The 26,370-nt window shown below is 27.3% G+C and overlaps 1 protein-coding gene across 1 annotated transcript in view; it reads left to right on the top strand.

Annotated features, from left to right (window-relative positions):
• The window catches only part of ds (dachsous cadherin-related 1), a 43,092-nt gene extending 24,726 nt beyond the window's left edge, over window positions 1-18,366 (top strand). Inside the window, exons 5-17 of the mRNA XM_011504435.1 lie at window positions 531-935; window positions 1,309-1,717; window positions 6,028-6,306; window positions 7,297-7,520; window positions 8,408-9,071; window positions 9,431-9,781; window positions 10,771-11,097; window positions 11,308-11,770; window positions 12,790-13,738; window positions 13,922-14,207; window positions 14,495-14,791; window positions 15,422-15,878; window positions 15,977-18,366. Coding sequence (XP_011502737.1) covers window positions 531-935; window positions 1,309-1,717; window positions 6,028-6,306; window positions 7,297-7,520; window positions 8,408-9,071; window positions 9,431-9,781; window positions 10,771-11,097; window positions 11,308-11,770; window positions 12,790-13,738; window positions 13,922-14,207; window positions 14,495-14,791; window positions 15,422-15,878; window positions 15,977-18,293 — 7,428 coding nt within the window. The 3' untranslated portion in view covers window positions 18,294-18,366. The remainder of the gene's footprint in view (window positions 1-530; window positions 936-1,308; window positions 1,718-6,027; window positions 6,307-7,296; window positions 7,521-8,407; window positions 9,072-9,430; window positions 9,782-10,770; window positions 11,098-11,307; window positions 11,771-12,789; window positions 13,739-13,921; window positions 14,208-14,494; window positions 14,792-15,421; window positions 15,879-15,976) is intronic.
• The last annotated feature ends 8,004 nt before the right edge of the window (window positions 18,367-26,370 follow it).

Here is a 26,370-nt window from a genome sequence, read left to right as displayed (position 1 = left end):
ATAAAGACGATTAAATTTGACCTGTAATGTAAATGAATGAATTTCTTTTGATATGAATATTGTTATATCTTATTGAAATATGATTTAAATAATTAAGTATTAAAAATAATTTGAAGGATTCGAAAGAAACAATACTACATTTTTATAACAATATAGATGTCGCGTTATAATATTTTTAAGAAATTTAAAACGTATACCCAAGCTTTAATTTAATATTATCATATTTTATAATAGATATATAAACAAAATTTTAAATCTTATATATTAATTACAATGTTGTTTATGTTTATTAAATCTTCTGATATAAGTAAATATAAATATGCACATGCTACTGTATCATATACAAGAAAATTATATAATTAATTCATACCATTGTTCAGATAACAAATAGAAACCTTTATTTAATTTTTTAATAAAAGGAAATAACTTTAACACTACTTTACACTTACTATGTTAGAAGTGTAATATATATATATATATTGTTATTGACGATAAAGAAATAAATTGAAAATTTTTTTTTTACATTACAGGTAGAGGTAATTGTGGAAGACATAAATGATAATCCACCATCTTTTAGATTAAATAGTGTTAGAATTTCTATAGCTGAGTCACATCCACTTCATGTAGCTCTTTACGTAGCTTATGCAAAAGATATCGATTTAATACCTACCACACCTTTGCGTTACGTTATTGGCCAGAATATTAATCAGTTATTTGGTATTGACGATAATTCAGGTGAAGTTTTTTTAACACGGCAATTAGACTATGAAACTCAACATCGTCATCGGTTGGTTATTAGTGTATTTGATGGAGCCGGTTTATCAGCAAATCTCAGTCTCAACATTGATGTTCAAGATGTGAATGATAATCCTCCTGTGTTTGAAAGAAATGAATATTATGTTGAAGTTATGGAGGATATCAAAATCAATTCACAGGTATTTGAAAACCCAATTTATAACATAGTATATTTTCATTTTGAGTAAAAATGTATTAATATATTATTTTATGTTAACGATTATACTTATTACCCATCATTGTTAGTTATTGAAAGTATATTAATTTTATATATTTTCTTTATTATTTTATTTTATTCTTCAGATAACTATACTTATTATCAGATAACAACGCTGTTTATTGACTTGGTACTTTAAACCTTATATAATTTTATATAAATATTTCATATTTTAATTTTTTCTTATAATATATTATGTTTTGTAAATAATTTATAATATATAGTTCATTAAAAATACGTACAATAAAAATTATAATTAATACGAATGATAACTAATACAAAAAACAATTATTTAGATACTACAGGTAACTGCAGTAGATTTGGATACAGGTAACAATGCTCGCTTGAGTTATCGCATAGACGATACAGGGCCATTCGAAATAAATTCTAGTAATGGGTGGATAATTTTAATATCTGAGTTAGATCGAGAAACTCTTGATCGATATACTCTGACTGTATTAGCAACTGATAGTGGATCGCCCGCGGTGACGGCCAGTGCTTCTGTAGTCATTTCCGTGCTTGACGATAATGATAATGAACCGCATTTTGAGAAAGATAATTACGAATACAAGTTATTTGAAAATCAACCTGCTGGAATATTTATTGGTACAGTTTTCGCATTTGATTCTGATTTTGGTAATAATGCTCTCTTAAAGTATGGCATCGTACAAATGAATAGCAGCTTTACAATAAATCCTGATACTGGTGAGTTGTACAACAATATATATTTCTTTATAGATATATTGTATACAGTATTTTGTTCAATTTTAAAAGATTTTATGTACTTTCATCAAATTTTCATAATAATCTATTTTAAATCCCTCACTTTCGATATTTAATTCAATTAAAATATGTATTTAGTTATGAGAATTCAACATTCTATTATTTTGTTAATTTCTTAATAAAATGTTTCCGTTTTATACCAAAATTTAAGTATGATTTAAAAACATATTTTAGTAATAATTTTGAATATGATAATTTGTTTAGAATTAAACTATGGTCACAAGTTTACTGGTGGAATTAAAGTGGAGATAAGTGGAGGGGGTATCGCTTCAATTCAGTATTCAACACATCTGCTTTTCATGCTTGTTTATTGCGTTTCTTTTACAACTATACTATAATGATTCTACTGAATATAAGCAAGTGAGCGTTGACACTGAATCCTTGGGAAAGTGCGTGGTGGCACTGAATTTGAGAGAGTCTTGTATCAGCTTTGTGCGCTTGGGCACTATGTATGCAGTTCGACGTTGAGTAGTTGCACGAACTGTCGCGTTTCTTTTCATATCAGTTCTGCTGAGATAGCTTCCTTCTGCCTTGGCGTCCCCATTGTTAGAGTGCGTCTCTGTCTTCTGCGGCGTCCCCGGTAAGAGAGCAATTTCCTCGAAGCGTTCTTGCCTCAAATATCCAAGTATACAGTAGTACAGACTGTATAGCTAGGCGTGACAACAGTGTATGAGATTGTGCACCTTAGATTTTAATTTGAATCTAACGAATTTTTTCAGATGTCTAATGACTTAGGTTTTAACAGATGTTTAACGAGTCGTGTTTTCCCAGATGTATAACGACTTGTGTTTTCTCAGATGTATAAAGACTTGGGTTTTGTCAGATATATAACGACTCGGGTTTGCCCAGATGTCTAACGACTTGGGAAAGTTCTTGCAATTTCGAGCATTCCGTCTGCCATCAGTAATTCTATTGATGATTATTTCTCTTAGTCCGAAATTGGTAGTACTGCTAGCTTATGTATAGGTTTTGCCATTTTGGTCGTAACTGTTTTTAGTGTGACTTCTATGATCAGCCCGTCCTTATCAGGATGAATGTTAATTATTCTACCGAGAGGCCACTTGCAAGGTTGGAAACGATCATCGGTATTGAGTACCAAAGTTGTACCGTTGTAAATAGTGAACTGACCATTGTGACTAGAATTGCTGTATACGTTATTGTATGAATTGTCAGCGAGACAATCCTGACACTGGTAATCCGTTGAGAGAGGGTTCTGGAATCGTTGTTAGCGAGCTCCCTGTAAAGAAGTTTTCTTGGAAAAAGTGCCTACACATCTTACACAACGGACCGACATAATAAACTCCGATATGGGTAAACGGTCGTGATGGCGTGACTCTAGAAACTAGTTATTGTCCCATCAATTGATGACTACGGATTCCCTTTTGTCGTGCGCAAAGAACGCACCGCAGTATGTGTTGTTTCACAGGGAATCTCCTACCAAAAATCGAATATTGTTGGCGAATGTGTGACAATGTAAGTTGCGTGCCTCCATGGAGAGTGTGTTGATGTGCTTGGTCAATGAGGAGAGCTGAAAGGTGGGAGTGTCGTAGGACAATAATTTCATTAAATATAGAAAACTAATTTAAGGTATATTTAAATTAAACATTGTATGCTAAGGTATTAGTTGATCACTATAACTTCCTATTCTTTTAAAAAAATCCATATATTGATTGAAAAATTGAATCTATAATATATGTCTCCATCTCTTCTTCTTCGATCTAATCAATACAGATACTATCTGTTGAAAGTTAAATATTAATTCGTTTCAGAAAAAATCTTTAGTAATATTTAAAACCTTATATATAATATCAATTTCAGATACTTGGAAAATGATTAGAATTTTATTATAAATCTTTTGGTACATTTTAGCTATAACATTTTTATCGCCTTCTGCTGTATATTTTATGTAGCCATCAGATTAATTTGATGTTATCAGTCACCTATCATAGAAAAATTGTATTATTTTTATGTATATATTTTTATGTTCTTCTTTGTTTCAATTCTTTTGTGTATATTTAAATTATGCAAATTTTACGATAATTTTGTTAGTTGAATGAATATCCGTTCGTGTGTTGTATGCACGCACAAGCTTAATACAAAACAGTGCCGAATACGCGTAATGTTTAGAACCATTTTCGATATTAAACAATTTTTCAGAAAGTGTTACTTTTTTGTATATGTTTATTTAATATATAAAAAATAATTACTTGTCCCAATCAAAAATAAAACAAAAATCTAAAATATAATACAAAAAACTTCCAAAAACATCTTTATTATTTTTAACATATTTTTTTAATGATTTTGGGGTACATTATCTATTTGCTATCAAAGTTTAAGGTTAATGTTATTACTATTTAAGATTTGAATGATAACAATTTTGTAAGTTCTTCAATAATTATATGTTTGTTTTTTAAAAATATGTCAATGTAAATATTTTACATTGACAGTTTTTTTATAATTCTAGACTTAATTTATTTTACCATTGACTTGCCAATCACATTCACTGTACAATAAAAAGTATTATTCTACAAAACTGTTTGAATTCTTGTCTCGTACTGCCAATGCTTTGATAGTTTTAATATACTGCCCGCCCTAGCAGGTGCTTGGGAAGGAGTTAAGTGGAAGGGCTGCAGAAATACAGTGTGCGTTTCTTCGAAAGTATGGTTTATGTACAGTTACACTATTGTTGATGAGATTTATATGTTAGGGAAGTGTATACACTATATTCAGTCACGTCCTTGCAGTTGTTTGGAACCGATCTTGTGTTGAATAAGTTGTTTTCTCGAGATGCTCCTTGAGATGTTGATGTTGTTGTTGATCTTGTAAGTAACAGGAACTGATTATGCACACTCCTTATTAGTAAGTGTATTTTTTGCTATTAATCATAGAGTGATGCTAGTTTTGTAACAATTGATAATAATTTAGTATACTTATAAAAGTTTGGTTTTATGTTACTATTAGCCTTTGCTAAGCTTGTAAGTATTAGCAACGATTTATGCCTTAGACTTATTTCACTCACAGAGATTCAGTATCCTTAATCTGATCCTGAGATGAATAGTTCACCATCCGGAATGCTACGTGTTGAGGGTGATGTTGTCGATTTTGCAAGGATCGACAATTATTAAGCACACTCCAAGTGCGGGAGCGTGTCTTGAGTAGTCTGCCCCTTTAGAGTATGAAGGACATGGCGTCAACATCTTTCAATTGCAGCACAGGAAGAAGAGTTAATGCATATTCCTTCTATCGGGAGGTCACTTAGAGCTTGATCACTACTTTATCACCATTAAGTGAGAGTCCCCTTTTTCCTTGACTGCTCTACGTAGACGGCGATTGTATCTGTGTCGTTCCCACTTTTAAGGCCTCTGACAGTGAGTCCCCGCTTAAGGAACGTCTCTGCCTTAGGTTTATCCAATAATGAATGAGCGTGCGCGCCTCTGTCTTCCATCTTCAGAAAGAGTTTGGCTTCGACAGTGGCCACATCGGAAAGAGCGCCTCTAGCGGCAGCGTCTTTAATTAGGGAGCTCACTTTTTTCTTGGACTTCGCGTCGAGAGGAGCTCCTGATTGAAGCATCCACGCTTGGCTTGTACAAGCGGCAACATAGGTAGACTTGACAACAGTGGATACGCTATGTACCGTTACATCAGAAATTATGCTTGTGACGACTATTACCAGATGTCTAATAAGTTGGGTTTTTCCAGATATCGAATGACTCGGATCTTCCCAGATGTTTAGCTACAATGATCTTAGAGATCTTTTACCAGTTGATTATTTTCATACGTCTGACACTCTCGAAAGGTTCTCACAACCTCGAACAACTATATTTTTAATTCTTTTATTTTTAAGTAATATTGTATTTGTTAGCAAGAAAGAAAAATATCAATTCGTCTAATATTTTGTATTATAATAATTTTATATAATCTGATATTAGAAAAATTTTATTGTATGTATCATAAATATTTCACTTTTATTTAAAAGCCTCTGGAATATTAAGCTGAAGTGTTATAAGTAATACCATATCAGTAAATATACGTATAGAAATGAGGAATGTAATGACTTTTATTGAGACAAATTATAAAATAATAAGAGCTACATAATTTATATACATATCTAAATTATTCATTTTGTAAGTTTCTAAATAAACTATGCCATATATTAAGATTATTGACCAAATACAGTAATGTATACAGTTAAGGAATATTAAATTTTTTTATACTATTTTTTAATTTTACAGGTGAAATAAAAACGCGCGAACTGTTAGATCGTGAGATGAAGGCTGTGCATGAATTAACATTAGAAGCACGTGATCAGGGTCGGCCTTCGCGAACTACTCGAGTGTCACTAAAAATAATTGTAATGGATGTAAATGATAATACACCAGAAATTATTGATCCTCAAAGTGATATGATAAGTGTACGTGAGGAACAACCATCTGGCACTGAAGTTACTCGAGTCAGAGCTTTTGACAATGATGAAGGCAATAATGCTTCTATTACCTATACAATTGTTAAAGGTAGTTATATATATTGAAAATTTGTAATTTTTTATTAAGTTTTATACCTTTAATTTCATATATGTTAATTAAATAATATAATTATAACGTACAATAATTGTTACTTAAGAAAACTTTGATCACTAATATTTTTAAGGTATATGGACATGTATCTATTTTATTCTATTAAATTTTATGAAAACGTTCCCAGTTGTATAAATAACTTATGCCCAATAATACATAACTTCTACCGTAGCTGAAATTATTACAACATTCGCACTATAACTCCAGTTACCTGAAGTAATATATGTCATATCCGTAGCTGAATCCACTCTTCATATAGAAAAAGAGAGAATTAATATTTCTATTGTAACTCACTTAATTTAATTTATCTTTTTTAGAAGCATTTATCAATTAAAATTTCCTTTCTAACCGTTGGAATATCCTATTCGTTATAAATTTTTTTTACCGTTCGTAATTAGATTTTATTATCAAATATATAATTAGCATACTATAAGAAAATTTTGCAAACTTTAATTTTATTTGTATTACTTTCAGTATACATGTTTATTTTGAAAAGTTTGCCCTTAAATTAAATTATCATATATGAAATCAATAAATTTTACACTTATGATTCGTTATCCTTTAGCATCCTTGTATATAAATTATACTTCAAATTATTTCAATCATGAGAATTGAAAAATATAGTAGAACTGAAAGGAATTTCATTTTATGCATAAAAAAAATATTTTATTAAAGCATTTATTAATCATCCGTATATGTATGTTGGTTTAATTATAATTTTATCCAGCATATTTAATTACATTTATTTAACGTTTAATAAATGAAATAAGATTTTAAATATTGTAAAATAACATGAAAAAAATACAAATATAAATGTTTATTTTCAGAATTTGTTAAATTATAGTAACAAATATAATAAAATTAAAAGAAGTTCATTGTCAACATAAACAATCGTGAACTCTCAATATATATTTAAATTTATTTCAGATCATGACTCGAATGGTTACAATTTTTTTAATATCGATCCCATTAGTGGTATGATAAAAACAAAAGTTATACTGGATCACGAAGAGTGTAATATGTATCGACTATCAATAAAAGCAAGCGATGCCGGTAGACCAGAACGATATAGCGTACGGATCTTACAAGTTGAAGTCCTTGCATTAACAGACAATCGTCCAACTTTTACTACGAGTAGTCTTATCTTTAATGTAATTAATATTATTAATTCATTTATATCAATTTTATATAAACTCTTTACGTTATAAATCTTTTACTTTGTATTTGTTTTGTTTATTAAATACATGAAAACTAAATACTTATAATTAAAAAAATTAAATAGCTTTTTGTAATATATCAAATATTTATACATTATCTGATTTTATCGATTACTAATAAAATATAATTGATATTAAGGATATAAATTATTGTTTCTATGAATTTTTATTTTACATAAATAGATAATTAGAAAAAATTAACCAAATTCTAAATAGAAAAATTGATTAAAATAGACGTGAAAATATTTAAAACATTTCTAAAAATGTTTTAATTTTAGAATTTTATTTTAAACTTTAATTCATAAATTTAATTTAAATTTTATATGTACACATAAATAAGTTATAATTTGTAACATTCAAACACAAATAATGATAACATTTTAATTTATTAATCCGAAAAATTCTACTTTTGTTTCTATTATTTAGATTTGAATACATTCAATTTTTACAGTATTTACAAAAATTAGTTTTTTCAATTTTATAGTCGTATATAAATTTTTATATTTACAAAAAGAAAGTTTCTGTAATAGTTTATAAAAAATAACATTATTTAATGTATATTATGAAATTTTTAGTATTTATTTCATAAAAACCAATAAAAAATTATAGATTAATTTTTTAAATTTCTACAAACGATTATATTTCTTTGTGTATTGTATATAAATATATTCTAATGCAATGTTGTATTTAAACTTACTCATATAAATAATTTAGAAATATTAAAAATATTAATTAAAAATATATAAATAAACACTATAAAAATAAATATAATATAATATTTAACTAATTATATGTAGAAAATGAAAATCTTATTTTAATAGGTACGTGAGGATACAAGAATTGGTGAATCTGTAGGTTCAATATCTGGCACTGGTACTACCGGTCGAATCACCTACACAATTGATTTACTACGGCCTCTCGGTGTAATACCTGCATTCGATGTGGACCGAATCACAGGGCAATTAGTAGTAGCGTATTCACTTGATCGTGAAAATATTAGCGAGTATCATTTGACTATCCGGGCTCTAGATACAACACTTATTGGAAATCCACAAAGCATCGCTGTATCTGTAAAAGTTAATATTGAAGATGTAAATGATAACTCACCTCGGTGGGGACAAGATTTAATTGTCATTAAAGTTTCGGAACGTGCATTAGTTGGTTCCATAGTTTATAATTTTATTGCAACAGATTTTGATGATGGAATAAATGGAGATCTTCGTTATAGTCTTGCAGCAGAGTATCCACAAACTGGTAGTTTTGCCATTGATTCTTTAACTGGTGCATTAACAATCATACAGCCTCTTGACTATGAAGAATGTTCTGAATATATCCTAGTATTCAAGGCTGAAGATCAAGCTTTAATAATGGAAAGACTCGCTTCTACAATTACCTCTAAAATCCTAATACAGGATGAAAACGATAATGATCCAATATTTATAGCTCCAGAAAATACAAAAATCTCTATTGCTGTAAATACACATGGTAAATAAAATAAATTTTATTAATTTTAAATATATTCATTTTAAAAGATTATATTTTAATTACTTATTTGTTATAATATTAATTGGTGGCCATTCTAAAATCTTCATTTGCAATAATTACATATTTAACTGAATTCATATTATTGTAAAAGAATGAATTTAGATAAAATTTATATAATTTTTATTTAGAATTCAATGAGTGCTTATTTATTTATTGATACGAGAAATATAGATATTAATATATATCTTTAATATTTTTATGTGTAATAAATAAACATTCTTTTGTTTTAATTTTAAATGTTAATATTGCAACATTATTGTACATTTTAAAAAATATAACGGTACAAAATGGTCTATCAGATTCTGCAGTGTTACGGGTTATGGCGGTGGATAAGGATGCGGGTGATAATGGACGTGTATCATATACAATTAGCTCAGGTAACGAAGACAGATATTTCTCTATTGGTAATGAGACAGGACTAGTAAATTTGATACGACCATTAATGCAGCCTACGACTCTCGAGATTAAAGCAAGTGATCATGGAATGCCATCACGGACAGCTGTCATAAATTTAACACTAACTCCATATGTAGAACAGCTGCATGATCTTCCTCGATTACTGCTTCCTAATCCAATTGTTAGAATTTCAGAGAATCTTAAGATCGGAACAAATATAATAAATGTAGCTGGAATAACTCCATTAATAAATGGTAAATATTAATGTTATATATTCATTTACTGCTTTACTGAAATATTTTTTAGAACTGTATGAAATAGTTTGTTTCAAAATTAAATAAATAAATGTCTAAATATTCTTCAATTACATTACGATTATTAATTATTGTATTAATCAATATTATAGTATTTTATTGTTTAATGTATAGAATTTAATGATTTAATTTTTACTATTGAGTAAATTATATTTCATTATATATAAATTTATTCGAATAATAAATTTTAAATTTAATAGTAAATTTAGTATATAAAAGAAAATTAATATTAATATGTCATTACATAAATGTTTTAAAATATATCAAAAAGTAATTTAAAGTATTTTAGCAATAATAACGAAAACTTTAGAGTTCTTTTTTTAATTTTACCGGATCAGACATTTTTAAATTATCCAAATATCAAAATTTTTAAATATATAAATATTTAAAAACTTATTTTCCTAAATAACATTAAATCCCATATTTAAAAGAAGCTTTAATTTACAATTAATGTTTATTGAATGTATTTTACTATGTAGTTTCAAATATATATTTAAAAATTATATCATTAATTAGTCGAAATTCTAGTGATAACAATTTGATACTTGAAATAAGGTTTTTTAATTAATTATAAAAATATTCCACAATTCGAACAAAAAAAAACTTAAAATAATGTTAAAAATATTTAACATTATAACAAAAATTTAACAGTTAATTGTATAACAATATATTATTTCATTACATTAAATTATTTTTTATTAGAGATAAATTTGTTAACATTATTAACACGCGAAAACATATTTATTTATTGTTCAATTTTTTATGTCAATTCGGCATTTAAAAATGTGTTAAGATTTATGTTTTAAGTGTATTTTTTAATTTAAACTTTTTATCTCAAATTTTATTTGTATATAACATATTATTTGTAATTATTAATATAAATTTAATTAAGAAGTTTTGACCTAATTTTAATAAAAAAAATGTTTTAGGAAATATAACATTTCGTATACAGAATGATATAGTATCAGATAAATTTAACGTGTCAAATAATGGTTTGGTCAGTTTACTGACTCCTTTGGATCGTGAAGATATTTCTAACTATTTCGTACCAATTCTTGCTCAATCTAATAAAATTCTCGATTTCACAACTCTTGAAATCGTTGTACTCGATGAAAATGATAATAACCCAGAATTTAAATCAGATTCTTGCCATACTCTTACGATACCAGAAAATAAAGAAACTACAGTGATACATTCATTCGCTGCCACAGATGCTGATGAAAACAAAAATAGTGAGATAACGTACAGTATCATAAGTAAGTAATTCACATAACTTAATTATTGTTTATAAAATTAGTTTGTTATTTGAAATGTAAAATTACTAGCATATTTAATTAATAATAAAAAATATTTATATACAAATTTACAAATAATGAAATTTTTTGTTTTTAGTAAATTTATATTTTTATACACATTTATTATTTTTCTTTTATAAAAAATATACAAATAACTTGAAAAAATTACAGATGGCAACATCGGTTCAAAATTCAAGCTAGATCCTGTGACAGGAATATTGTCAGCTTCTAGTTTAGATCGTGAACTCGTTCCAAAATACGTATTAATTATATCTGCGAAAGACAAGGGTCATCCAAGTCGTGAAACAAGATGTAATCTTACTATTATTGTACTAGATGTTAATGACAATTCACCAATTTTTTTACATAATCAATATAGTAATTCTGCATTATCTTCTACATATATGAGTAGTAAAGGTGATGGAAATTTCGAAAATTACCATATGAGTACCTTTACTCAAGGAAAGTATACAACAACCATTTCTGAAGATATTGCGGGCGGATCAAGCATTATGCAAATACGAGCGATTGATTTAGACCAAGGACTTAATGGTAAAATTACATATTCTATTACCGGAGAATCTACCTGGCTTTTTCGTGTTGATAATTTAACCGGGATCATCACAACAGCTGGGTATGTTAATTATTTACATTCAATAATTAAGCCGATATCTTTATATGTTTTTTGAAAATAAAGAATCTAAAATAATTTTATAATCTAACAGATAACTTTATTAATCTAACAGATTTTCTATTATTTATTATACATTAAAATAGAAATCTATAAGCTTTAATAATAATTTATGATATTAACTGAATTAAAAATGAAAAAATAATATTAATTAAATAATAAATTAAATATACATACGCTTATTACAAATTATTGTAATATATAATATTCATTAAAGTTGAATAAAATATTTAAATAAAATTTTGAAATTTTTTTTAATAAATTAAATTTTTAAGATTATAATTAATCCTATTAATTTTATTATATAATTATAATATATTAATAATTTAGTATGATCAAACTCATATTAACAGACGAAAATATTAAAACGCAAAAACAATTTCTTTTATATTTTCTTCATGAATATTTTAAACAAAAATTTTATATTATATATACTTTTATTGCGTCCATAATTTTTAAAATATATAAATAACAATTTAATATATAGCTAGTTATTTTAAACATTTAATGATTAAGTAATCTATTATATAAGTTTTAGAATATTGAAATTTTAAGTGAGTGTTACGATGAAAATTAAAAGTTAAAATATGAATGCATTAAATAATTTACAATTTATTTTAAAAGAATGTTATATATAATTTTTATATCATTAATGCGTATTCTTACTTATTAACTTTACATAGAAACTAGCCTTATTCGATTCCTGATCCAGTAATTCTAGATTTTGTTTTTCTGAATCTGCTGACAACTATTAATTATTGATGTCTTTGATATATTATAGTGTATATAATTATCGTGAATTATATTTAACTTGGTTTATTCGGTGTACTGCAATATATTATTCTTTAGCACGAAACATTTATAACTACTGTATTTTATGGAGAATAATTTATCTTTGTATAGCATAATTTATATTTTTATGTTGCCATATCGAAATTATAATATTTATATTTTTATTTCAGATTATTAGATCGCGAATGTGAAAGTTTCTACTCATTTCTTGTAATAGCAAGTGATTCTGGAAAATCTGAAGCCCGGCAGACGTCTGTACCTATTGAAATTCATATCAGCGACGTAAATGACAATAATCCTATTTTTGAAGAATATCCATACATAGTTCAAGTACCAGTAAGTACGCAACCAGGTCAAAATATTTTACAAGTAAAAGCTAATGATGAAGATTATGGAGTGAATAGAGAAATCCTATATGCAATTTCTCCACACGAGAAAAATAAAACAAAATTTCGAATCCATCCAAGTACTGGGATGGTGACTATTCTTTCATCTCTTACTCAAGAAAATGGCTTAGTTTATAGGTTAGATGTTACTGCCACAGATAAAGGCAATCCAAATTTGAGTGCAACGTCTCTCATCGAATTTCATATTGGTGATATTTTAGAAAGTGTGCCTCTTTTAAAATTTCAAAAGGAATGCTATGATATTGTTATTCCTGAAAACTCTACAATAGGCACTGAAATAATCCAAGTAACTGCAGTGAGATCAGACGGTAGAAGACAACAGATTGTGTATTCTATTGGTTCAGGAAATGACTATCAGATTTTTGATATTCATGAAAAGACGGGTATACTCAGAGTTAATAATCTATCGAATCTTGATACTAAATTATGCAATAAGATGAAGCCAAATTTTAATTCGAACAAAAATCCAGTGACCATAGAAAAATATCTATCTGATACAATTAAACGAAAACAAATAATTGAGCAAGTAGAAAAAGGCTCAAATTATATTGTAACACTCATCGCTAAAACGGTTGGTTTATATCCGTTGCAAGCTTATGCAAAATTAATTATACGTATATCTGATGTTAATGATAATGCACCGATTTTTACACAATCTCAATATTCAGCTACTGTACTAGAAGGCAATATTAAGGGAGAATTTGTTGTAAAGGTTAGTCACAAAATATTGAGTATATTATACTATAAGATGTTAGATTATATTTTTTAACTTAATGACATAGAATATATAAATGATTACAAAAATACTAAAATTAATTATAATATTAACAGTCAGTTAACTAAATTTGATTAATCAACCTTATTAGTTGTTTCATATATGATTCATTTTTTATAGCTTTTCGCTAATGATATTGATCAAGGAGTAAATAGTAGATTGCTATATCATATAGTAGATGGTAATCCAGACAATGCATTCACTATTAATCCATCATATAGTGGGATTGTACGTACTAATATTGTTCTTGATCGTGAAATTCGAGAAAAATATCGATTAACTATTATAGCTACTGATCAAGGTTCTCCGCAATTAACTGGAACAACTGCTTTAAATATAAGAGTAATTGACATAAATGATAATCAACCTACTTTTCCAGAACATAAAATCATTTATGTTTCAGAAGGTAAACTTTTTTTCAATTTTCATATATTTATGATTGTATATTATATAATTTTATTAAAGATATTTAGTTACTTTTGTGTAAGATATTTTATCATTATATTATATAATATATTCGTACTTTTATACATTTATATATATATATATATATATATATATATATATATATATATATATATATATATATATATATATATATATATACCATATAATTTAATTTAATATAAGACTTATCAAAAGTGAACCGATTTAAAATGAAATAGTTTACTGATATTACAACATTTTTCTTAGATACAATTCAAGGTACCGTACTTACAATCATTACAGCTAATGATATCGACACTTCACCGGTATTGATGTACCGCTTTGGAAATATCAGCTATCCAAGTTTATTTAGTATCGATCGTTTTAGTGGTCGTGTTGTCTTAATTGGTAAACTAGATGCTGAAACTCGTACGGAATACACGCTTCAAGTAATAGTAAGTGACGAAGTCCATGAAACAGCAACTAAATTAACGATTGAGGTGCTTGATATTAACGATAACTCACCTTATTTTGATCAAGTTTTTTACATCACTACACTCGCGGGTATGTTTACAAAGATTTATAATATACAATTTATTGTTTATATTTACATAGCCTTCATTTACAATTACAGTTATTTTTCACGAAAAATACTTTTACTCAATATTCTATCATAATATAAATAAAACGATGGTTTCAGTATGTATATTTAATTTAGAATATTAAACATAACTGAATAATATGAAAAGTTTGCTATTGCTAGATCAACTATATTAAAATTCAATAAATTTAATAATAAAAAAATTGATTGAAAGGTTGATTGAATAAAAGGTAATAGGTTTATTTTTCAGCAACCATGGGCTTCTATTTTTTTACCTTTGTCCAAAATTCGACAACACTTATTTCCCAATAACAAGTAAAATCTATAAATTTTCCTTTTCTCGTACATTATAACTGCATATAAAAAATATATATGAAATTTTACTATTATTGAATATGAATATAGTATTATTTTCATCACCAATCAGAAAAGTAACAATCGAATAGAAATATCGTTTTTTCTACCCCCTTTACAACATAAAATATTAAATCCAGTTTTTTAAAGTTATAAAATTATGATTTATATTAATTTATTTGAAGTTAAAAAACAAGAAAGTATTTAAACTATATATATTTCCAAATATTTTTTTACAGAAGAACAGAGCAACATACAGAAAGTATTAATTGTAAATGCAACTGATGACGATTTAACAGAAGAAAATAACAAAATCCATTATCGTCTTCATCATCCAGAAAAAGGGTTTAAAATGGAAGCTACTACTGGTGTGCTCATTATAAATGAAACAGCGTTATCAAAACCTATGATAAATGAAATTGAATTGGCAATAATAGCAGAAGATTCTGGAAAGCCATCTCTTAGTACTATGTGTTCTGTGATAGTACGTTTTAATACACTCAAAAACGGTCAATTAGGAAAAGAATACAAAATTTTAATAAAGGAAAATGTCACAAAAGGTACCAATTTATTACAAATCTCAGATATTAATTTGCCTAAAAATTCGATGATTAGTGGTGATGATATTGGATTATTTGAAATATCTATGGGTAAACTTATTGTGACTAAATCATTGGACCGAGAAGAGAAGGATAGGTATATTTCATATATTAGTATTTCTGTTATTTTACATTTTTAAGTACAAAATTTGATTTAATTATTACAAGCTAAATTAATGTTATTGTATTTTTTAGTTATATTATACATGTAGGCGTCAAAAAAGAAAACTCTACAGCAGGATTTTTTATCGAAGAAGATCCTGTTATGATCGTAATTAACGTAGATGATGTTAACGATAATTATCCGTATTTTTTTGACTCAGTTCGTGAAGTTACGATTAAAGAAGATACACCTATTGGATATACAATCGCCAATATTATCGCTCGCGATAATGATCTTGCGGGAAGTCCTGCAGCAAAAATAGTTTATGATATAATTTCCGGTAATGATGGTAACAAATTTTGTATTGATAAAAATTCTGGTGTTCTTACAGTAAATGATAGTCTCGATTGTGATGTTGGATTAAAAGTATACCACCTTGTAATAATCGCTTGTGATAGTGATATTGTAGTTACTCTATGTACAATAATGCAAGTACATATACAACTTGAAGATGTAAATGATAACTCACCTACATTTCCTGTATCTGAATATCTAGAATTTGTTGGTGAAAATGAGCCTATAGGTACAGTAGTATTTATTGCTCACGCTTCTGATCTTGATGGCGGAGTTTATGGTAAGCTTGAATATTCTATTATCTCATCAGCAAATAATGGATATTCTGATATGGATGAAAGCTGGAAGCTCTTTTCAATTGATTCAAATAGTGGAGCCATCTCAACATGTGCCATTTTTGACTATGAACAGCGTAATCGATATACTTTTACTTTATGTGCTACTGATACTGGTGGTCGTACTGCATCAGTAAGAGTTCGTATCGAAATAGACTCGCGAGATGAGTTTTATCCGCAATTTATCGAACGTATGTATCACTTTAGTTTTAAAATAAATGTTCGAGTTCTTCCTGGTATAATAATTGGTCATGTAACAGCAACGGATAGAGATAAAGGAGTCGATGGTCGAGTTGTTTATCAGCTTACATCACAACATCCATATTTTAAACTAAATAGAACAACGGGAGCATTGATAGTTAAACAGAAACTGACGCATTTTGATATGAATACTAAAGATTCATCCAGATTAATCGTGAGTGCTAGTTCTGGAAAACAAGGTTCTTTATCTAATATGACAATAGTAGAAATATCATGGTTAGATAATGATTTATCGTTATCATATGATACAAGTGTTTTTACCGCGCCAAACATAAGTTCAAATATGACTGTTACTGGAAGTAATGGTATTGCTGACTGGGCTTTTGGTCTTTTAATTACGTTATTTTTACTCATTATTGCTTTTGGTTCATTTTTTCTGTATTTATATATAAAAAATCGATATTATCAAAATCCTAGAAAAAAATCTGGATTCGGTGGAGATAATAATCCAACTGCATCAAATAGTTATGTCGATCCTAGTGCTTTTGATACTATACCTATTAGAAATATTACGACAGTTAGTTCAAATGAAAATAATAATATTATAAGTAGAAATAATGAAGATGAAACGCCTTGTCAATTTATACCACCAAAATATGATGAAATTCCACCATATGACGTGCCTGGCCAATCGGGAATTCAAGCAACGTCTGAATTATCTGGCAGTCGTCAATCTGGATCATCTGGTCGCGGCTCTGCTGAGGATGATGGAGAAGATGAAGAAATTAGAATGATTAATGAAAGTCAACACTTAGGAGATTCTATAAATGATCTCACAGTTCATAATACTCAAGAGTACTTAGCAAGATTGGGAATAGTAGATCCACCTATTGGCATATCAAGAAAATTACCGGATACTTCAGCACTTGACAACTTACAATTATTTGAAAATGAAGCAGAACATGACGCTGATTTAACTACATTAATTTATGGTAAAATTAGTAATTCAAGTAGGCCTACCTCAAGCCTTGAAATACCAGGTGGTCCATCAATGAATGGTTCTTTAAGTTCTATAGTTCATAGTGAAGAAGAATTATCAGGATCGTACAATTGGGATTATTTATTGGACTGGGGTCCACAGTATCAACCTTTAGCTCATGTTTTTAGTGAAATTGCAAGGCTAAAAGATGATACAGCAAGTGTACAAAGTGGTAATTCTGATAATAATAGCAAATTAAAATGTTTACATAAAGAACCACCTCCACCTCTCTTAACTTCAGTAGCGCCAAGATTGCTAAATATTCCTGTTATGGCCAGAGGACTACTTCCCAGGTCACCAATTAGTCATGATGCTTCAACATTTCCGTCTGCAGCATTAAGTCCAAGTTTTTCACCTTCTTTATCACCGCTGGCTAATAGAAGTCCTAATATCAGTCCATTAGTTCCAAGTACAACATTAAGGATGAATCAATGCCCACCCAGAGGAATATCTATAAATGATACCGAACTCAGGATTTAGCATAATATACACAGTTTTATATAAAACTTGTTGATAAAATCATTTTGTGATAAAAAAACTTGTATTGTGGAGAGGAAAGACTTATTATCTACATTTATATAAACTGGAATAGTTTTAATGTAGTTATTATTTCTTTTACGTTAAATTAAATTACTCTATATTTTAAATAATTTGTAAATATCTGGAATTTTTATTTTATAAAAATGTATAATTTTATTGCTTGATTTGCATAATTTTAAAATATTAATTTTCTAAGTTAATATACAAAAATATTTATTTATTAATAGCAGAATAGTTATTATATAATAACAATTTCGTTATGTAGATATATATAATAATCAATGTTTTCAATAAAATAGATAGATATCGAATACAAAAATTAGTATTTTATTTCAGTTTAAATAATATTTCAAATTTTGTGCTATAAAAGCTACCTTTAATTTTGTATCCTGTATGAGTAAAATTCAATATATTAGCAGTACATAGTATAGTATATTGTGTGTATATTTATATATAATTTTCTTTGATTTGTGAAATCTATTTTTAATTAAATGTACGAATTATTACAAAATAATATGGTAAAAAGATATCGTAAGTAGCAAAACGAATAATATCAACACTATTCTTAATGTTGTCGATATTTTACTATATTTAAATTTGATAAACAATCACCGAGCTAAATATAAGAACTAGCAAAGCTATATAAGCATCAATTATATATCATTAGATATAAATCTAAAAGTACAAATAATTATCTTTTTTTAATATTGTATATTGTTTTTGGTTTAATAATAAAAAATCTACGTAAAACTAATTTAAATCTGTAATATATTTTAATTTATCTGATATATTTTGAAAAGTGAGTAAATGAAAAATAAGATAAATTATTTTCATATATTCAAATTTTTCAAAAATTGTATGATATAGAATACTTGTTTATAAAAAATATAATTATTTTAACGTATATATAAATTAAAATAATTCTTCCATATAGGAACATGAAAAGAAAATACTTAGTATTTTTTATTTTATAAGCTTTTGACTTTATTATATTTTATAAATACACGGTTTTATTTATAAAATTTATTTTTAATGTAGTAGTGTTTTGTGTAATTTGCCTTTATTATTGAATATAAGTATAAAATTAATTACTCAAAAGAATGAGAATTAAAAAAATGTAATAATTTTTCATTTACTGTAACATGCATACTAACGGCAAATAATAAATATTATTTGCTGTATGCTTTTCAAGTTCAAATTTATTTTATATTTAATATTAGCGCAACTGCTTTCAAAAATAATTCTTAAGATAAATAAAGAATTAGCGTGACATAAAAATGTTTTACATAAATATGCTTTAAAAATACTCATCCTGAGAAAATTATATTTTTGCCTTGTTACACTTTATATGAAAATAAAATTAAATAAAAATTTAATAAAATTAAAAAGTGATTATTGGTATAAAATCATGAATTAATGAATACTGTTCGAATATTACTATTTTTTTAAAGAGGTTAAACAAAAAATAAATATTCATTATTTCAAAAAGTAGATAAACAATTTAAATTTGTATTTTTTGTAATTTGTAAGTATTCTAATGATACATGCAAATGTAGATGAATTTAATATGGTGAAATTATATTATAAAATCAACCAAGTTTTAGTCCGTTGTGTATTTATAATGTATTTTATAATTAAGCATATTAAGTAAATTTCTTGGTAATTCTGTTATATTTAGATTAAATTATAAGCATTTTAAAGATTAAAAAATATTTAAAATAATAAATTTAAATATACACAGTAATATATCCTATCTATAATAATTTGGGTTTCATTTAATTTTTTTTTATTATATTTTTAAATTTACAAGTGTTTTATATACATTATAGTATCAATTTGATTTTCCTGTAATCGTTATTAAAGAGTGATTACTATAAACCTTTTTTTATAATTTTATTATTATACATTTTAAGCAATTTTAAATATGTATTATATCTATTAATATTAATAAATAGAATTAATATAAATATTAATAAAAATTCACTCTTTATGAATAGATTAAATTTTAAATATTTGAATTTTGTGTTAGAATTTCATCTTTTAATTTAAGTATAGTATAATAGAAAAATTAAGTGAAGGGAGCAGACTATAGATAACTGAATATTTTTGAAAAAAAAATTTTTTATTATTGTTAACAAAAATATTAAATATAATGTAAATACTGATGAACGAATAAGTAATATTTACAAAAATTATATATATATTTATTGTATTGCCGAGTGATTACTTAGGATTATGGATAATATACTATTTATGTGATATTAGACTATAAGTTTGATAACTAAATAGCTATATAATTCCATTGGTAACACCTTAATATTGATAAGAAATCTAATAATGCAATAGTATGCTGATCTCATAATTCTGATTAACCAGATTTATTGATTCTAAAAAATATTAGAAAAAGCTACTTCAATGCGATCAAACACAGGAAATATTCTGTGCTGATTAATAACTTATATGACAAGAATTAGTGAAGCAATACGACTTAAAATAATGTCAGTCATTATGAATCAACTGTTTGTATAATGTAAATTCAATTTTTGATTGATTTGTCAATTACACTTTAATGAAAAACATGCATTGCCTAGCTGTCACTTCATCAGTATTCCTGAGATATTCTGAAGGAAATAGCATAAAGGTATAATCTAAAAAAATATATATATAAAGTAGTAAAAAATATTTATTATTTTCATTACAATAAAAAAAGAAAATGAAAACAATTTGACCTTTATGAATATTCATGATTTGTTTAAATATAAGTTTAAATTAATTATTTATCAATTAACATTTGTCTGGTATGAGACTAAAAACTTCCCTTTGATGGTGGGTGGAGGCGTTGCTGGCAAGTGGAAGGGGCAATGCAATTATTTAATACTACTTGTAGAGTTTAATGTCTTTTCTTTTATTAAATATAATAAATATAACAATTAGTTAATGGTCATAGGAGTATGAATGGATAGCGTGAGTGAATTATGTGGTGAAGTTTCTTCAATTGGTGTACGTGATGGTGAGGGTATGTATGCTCTTGGTAGAGTGGGGCACGATCCCTTCTACTTGCAAGACGAGTCGCTGTAGTAATAGATGCGCACTGGAGGGGCGAGTGAGACGATGCTGCCTTAGCCGCCGGTGTAGCGTAAGCGCCGCTGCTGTCTGTATGGTGGGGAGGATGTCCGTGTTGCGTCCCTGCTTACGTGAGCGGGAGGTTCGCTCGTATAAGTATGGTGGTACCGGTAATGTGCGTTACTTAGGTGGGCGTTGGTCCGCCTTTATAATTGTAGTTGTAAGGAACGGTCGTATGCGTTGCTTCCGTGCGTGTTGGGCCGCCTTTATAGATGTGGCTTCATTATTAGTTCTTTGGACTGCTTGATGCTTACGTACGTGAGAAGTTATGGAAACCGATGTCTGTAGTGGTGATGCTTGAAGGTAGAATAGTAAGCCCGTCGTAGAGACTGCGTGGTTAGTACTAGCTCAAGAACAATGCGCGTCAAGCGCTGCTCTTAAATATTCTCGTACGAGTTTGCAACGCCGATAGCGCGCTAGTGTCTGTTACTATGCCGATTATTATCGTGACGTCACTAGGATATATCCTTAGAGCAAAGCGATAAATAAGTGCTACTATTAAAAGGTTTTGTGTACTTTAAGAAAATATAACTTCAATAATATGCTTCAAGTAACTTGCAAACATTTTGCTCATCAATGATCAGCAACAGCATCGTTACCATCATCACAGAGCCTCTCGTGATGTGGAACTAATAATCACAGAATCGGGTCAAGGCAACTGCATCGCTGTGATTGACCATAATTCACACTCTCCTATGACAAGTGAATTCAACTCGGCAATAAACGATATTTAACGAAGTCTACAAATACTGTATATCTTTGCAGCCTTTCCACTTAAGTCCTTACCTAAGCATCTGCTAAGGCAGGCGACAAACTAAATTGGACTATCGAACATTGGCCCTTCGAGCCAGAAAATCGAACGGACATTTTAAATAATTAAAATAAATAAATTGTCGTTTTTCAATACAACTAGCTGAGCGACAATAAATGTCACACAATTGCATTAAATTTAGTTCTGTAGTAAGAATATGGCATTACTAAATTTCTAATCCTAGATATCTCAATTTAAAAAACTATGTAATCTTCGATTGAAATTACATAAACTTCAAAAATATATAATATATATTATATAATAATTTATATTTTAAATTGCTGAAAATTATTCCATGAAAATTGTAAACTTCATTGATCAAATAATCAAGCATAGCATCGATTTAATACAAAGGAAGAAAAATTATTTTAGTATTAAAAGTATTTACTTGTTTAATTGGATTTTATCATATATTAATCAAGAGAATATGCTTCAAAATTCATCAAACTGAAACAAGTGATATATATAAGATTTTGAGATAACAGATTGTAACCTATTTTTAACAAAATTTTTATGTTTTAAGATTATTTGTGAAATAAAATATTTGTATTTCATAAAATTTTACTAATTAATACACTACTTACCAGTCGATTCTTTTATGCTACCAATGAAGGTATTTTGAGCAACATTTTCTTTAACACTGATAACATATCTTGGTTTATTACAACTGACAAATTTTTTACCGACTGAAATTATAGTTATTTGTACTGATGCATTTATATCGGATTTTCGTCCAGCAGCATCAGTGGCCGTGATATTCAAGATATACATGGTTGATGTGATTAATTGATCAGGACGTGTTACATAAATTTCGCCAGAATTTCTATTAATACGAAATATACCAGCTTCATTGCCAAATGAAATCCCATAAATGACTTGACCGAAGATTCCAATATCTGCATCAGAGGCACTACAACGTACAAATGGTTCATTTATTAGATCGTCAATCCTTAATGTTACATTGTAGTCGCGTGGTTGGAAGACAGGACCGTTATCATTGATGTCCATGACCGATATTCGAACGATTGATGTTGAGCTGAATCCTCCTGTACATATTTATTCCCTCATATATTTTTGTAATTAATTTTTATTAAAAATAAAAAAAATCTTTTTGATAACATAAACTTCAAACTATTAATTAAAAAAAAAAAATTTAAATCAACAACTTATATTATTATAATTTTTAAAAGTTTATTTCTATTTCGATCTTAAATATACGATTAGATATAAAAACAAAATATTACAAACCTCTATCTGTAGCAATAACTAAAAATTCGTAATAATCAATAATTTCTCTGTCTAAAACAGCTTTAATACAAATATGCCCTGTTTCACTATGAACATGAAAGTATTCGGTACTATTTATACTGTGTTCAGTCATCAAGATCAAATCGCCGTTCTACAAGTCAGCTTGTTACAAGATGCTCCTAGCATCTTGGCTTGGAATCTGTGAGATCTTGCAGTTGGATGGTAGTTGTCACGTGGCGTTGACATGCACTACATACAGGAGGTATTCGTAGGAGGTTGTAAATCTTCTAGTCTGACCTAATTGCGCTTGATGGTAAATGGTTATACTGAAAGTAAGAGGTTGTAAATCTCGAATACTTCGTCGGGTAATGCTTGTGATGACTTCCGCACTTTCGCCTTCGATTGCCCTTGTGGTAGCTGGAGACTTAAACACATCGGCCGTTAGCGGGAGCTTTGCGAACATACAATGCCTATCACGGCTGGCGCGCTTGCGCCTTCAATATGTAGTTTCTCCTTCTATTAAATTCACAGAAATTCGTTGTCTTACCTAATTCTGTGATAAGTGTGTAGGTGGTGTGCTTCTTATTTAATTTCACTCTTGTGACGCAATCAGCACTCTTGACTGCTTAACTATGGTGCACTTAAATAGTTATAAATTATTATGACCTCACTGTTGGCTTACTATCTTATTATTACATAATCTGGCTGAATTATGTGCGTGTATTTAGTAAAACTGATTGCTTGGCGTAAAGCGGAGTTTTAGTGGCTGTATGAGTAATAACTGATAACTGAATGATTGAGAAAATTACAGTGAACACAGGAGCGTGGCGGGGTGCTCTTACATCTTCGTGTGACAGCTTACAACGCTGGCAACAATGCATCGGCTTATTGCTAGGCCGAACGTTTGGTGACGTCTGAGAATATGCTCTAGAAATTCAAGAAGTCCAGAAGGACACAACATTGAAAAGTTCAAGAATTTTCAATCAACGTTGATATGCGGAAATATGTAGGATACTAAAAAATAAGGCGTAGAATATTCGAGAATTCGTAAAATCAATGTTTACAAATATAAGCGTCAGAGGGCTTGTACTTTTCCCATTTTAACATTCTTGGAAATTGCTTCAATACCGAACAGGTGTACTTATAATTTCTTTAATTAATTTTAAAAAGCTTTGTTATCACTGTTGCCTCTCAAATTTCTCAATATGATATTTCAATATACAAATTAAAAAATTGTCTAAACAATCTAAATGGGAAACTCTTAATTTTTATTGACGTATTTTGAATCTTCTTGTACATTTATTGTAATAGTGTACATCCAATTTTAGCTGTTAATATAATTATTTTTTATAAAAATGTTTTGTTATGTAACAAACAATAATTGTTATATAAATTTACTTTAAATAGATTTATATTATTTTATTTTTGAACGAGCTCAATAATTAAAAAAAAAAATTAGTTCAATAACAGCTAAATTTTGTTATAAAATGCTGCATGAAAGCAGAAAAATAATTGCGAATACAAGAATGAATTTGGTGCAAATTTACACCTAATTAAGTAACAATTAATTGCTATTCATTTTTACTGTTCTGATAATTAAGCTTTTATTGCCATTTAATATTATTTAATTGTTAATTTAAACATTTCCATAATACTATGATAGCTTTAAAAATATTTCAAAAATAAATTGCGTTACTTTTTAATATTCTAAATCAGTGATAGAAATAAAGTATATCCAAATAATTCCACCATCAAATTTAAAATTATCACAATGAATTCTTAAGTTTTATTGTTTTAGTTCTTTAATTTAATATCGCTTCTAGTTATAATAATATTTAAAGTTAATGTATTTAATGTATTCCAATATAAAACAATGAATTAAAAAACTTAAATAATATTTAAAAAATATTTCAATTCAAAATCTTAATATTTATTTTATATTTTTATTATTTAAATTTAGGAATTAAATTCAAGAATTTATTCTTGAACTTAATTTAAATAAAATAAGCATTTGTATAAAAACAATAACTGCCGTATTCTATATAAATTTATATATAGAAACAAACCATTTCCTATTTAAATTTATTGATTATGTTTTATTGTTTCGTGTTATTTATATTTCAAACATAATAATGAATGTAAGTTCGGTTAAAAGTTATATTCACAATGCTCACTATCCAAATATAGGACAGGAAGAAAATGTGGATTTTGCACGTATTAAAAGCATACAAATTATTGCGATATTATTTAAAAAAATTAATATAATTTTTCATTTATGAGTAATAGCTAACTTATAATAATTTATTGTTTTAAGTTTTATATTGAAATCGATATTTTTAAAATGTATTTTTTATATTCCTAATCTAAATGTATTTACTAATTTCATAGTTTTATTTATATATTCTTTGTTTAGATATTAAAATTCTTTAGCTTATATTTGTAATTCAATTGATATTAAAAGTACTCCTTTATTGGGGAATTATTGTAATAAATCCAATGCAAATACAAAAACATTGTTCAGAATAATAATGTGACACCGATACTTTTTATTAAATAAAACATAGAATTTTTAAGATTGGCACTTAATAATTTTATGGGAACTTATTATTATATCTATAATTTAGATACTGACTTAACTAAATTAATATAAAATTATACTATCGCAACTACGTATGAGATATAGTAACTATATTCCTTGAAAATAAACCGTATGTTTGTAAACATTTATTTAATTTATGTGTGTAATTTAATATATGTTTTGCATTTATTTCTCTCAGATAAACAATTGATTAATTATAAATTACTCATTCTTACGCTTTACAAAAAATTGTAATA

Source organism: Ceratosolen solmsi, unplaced genomic scaffold (genome assembly GCF_000503995.2).
Source record: "Ceratosolen solmsi marchali unplaced genomic scaffold, CerSol_1.0 scaffold17, whole genome shotgun sequence".
Classification (NCBI taxonomy): domain Eukaryota; kingdom Metazoa; phylum Arthropoda; class Insecta; order Hymenoptera; family Agaonidae; genus Ceratosolen; species Ceratosolen solmsi.
The sequence above is the reverse complement of the archived record's forward strand: the minus strand, read 5'-3'. Positions and strand labels throughout refer to the sequence as shown.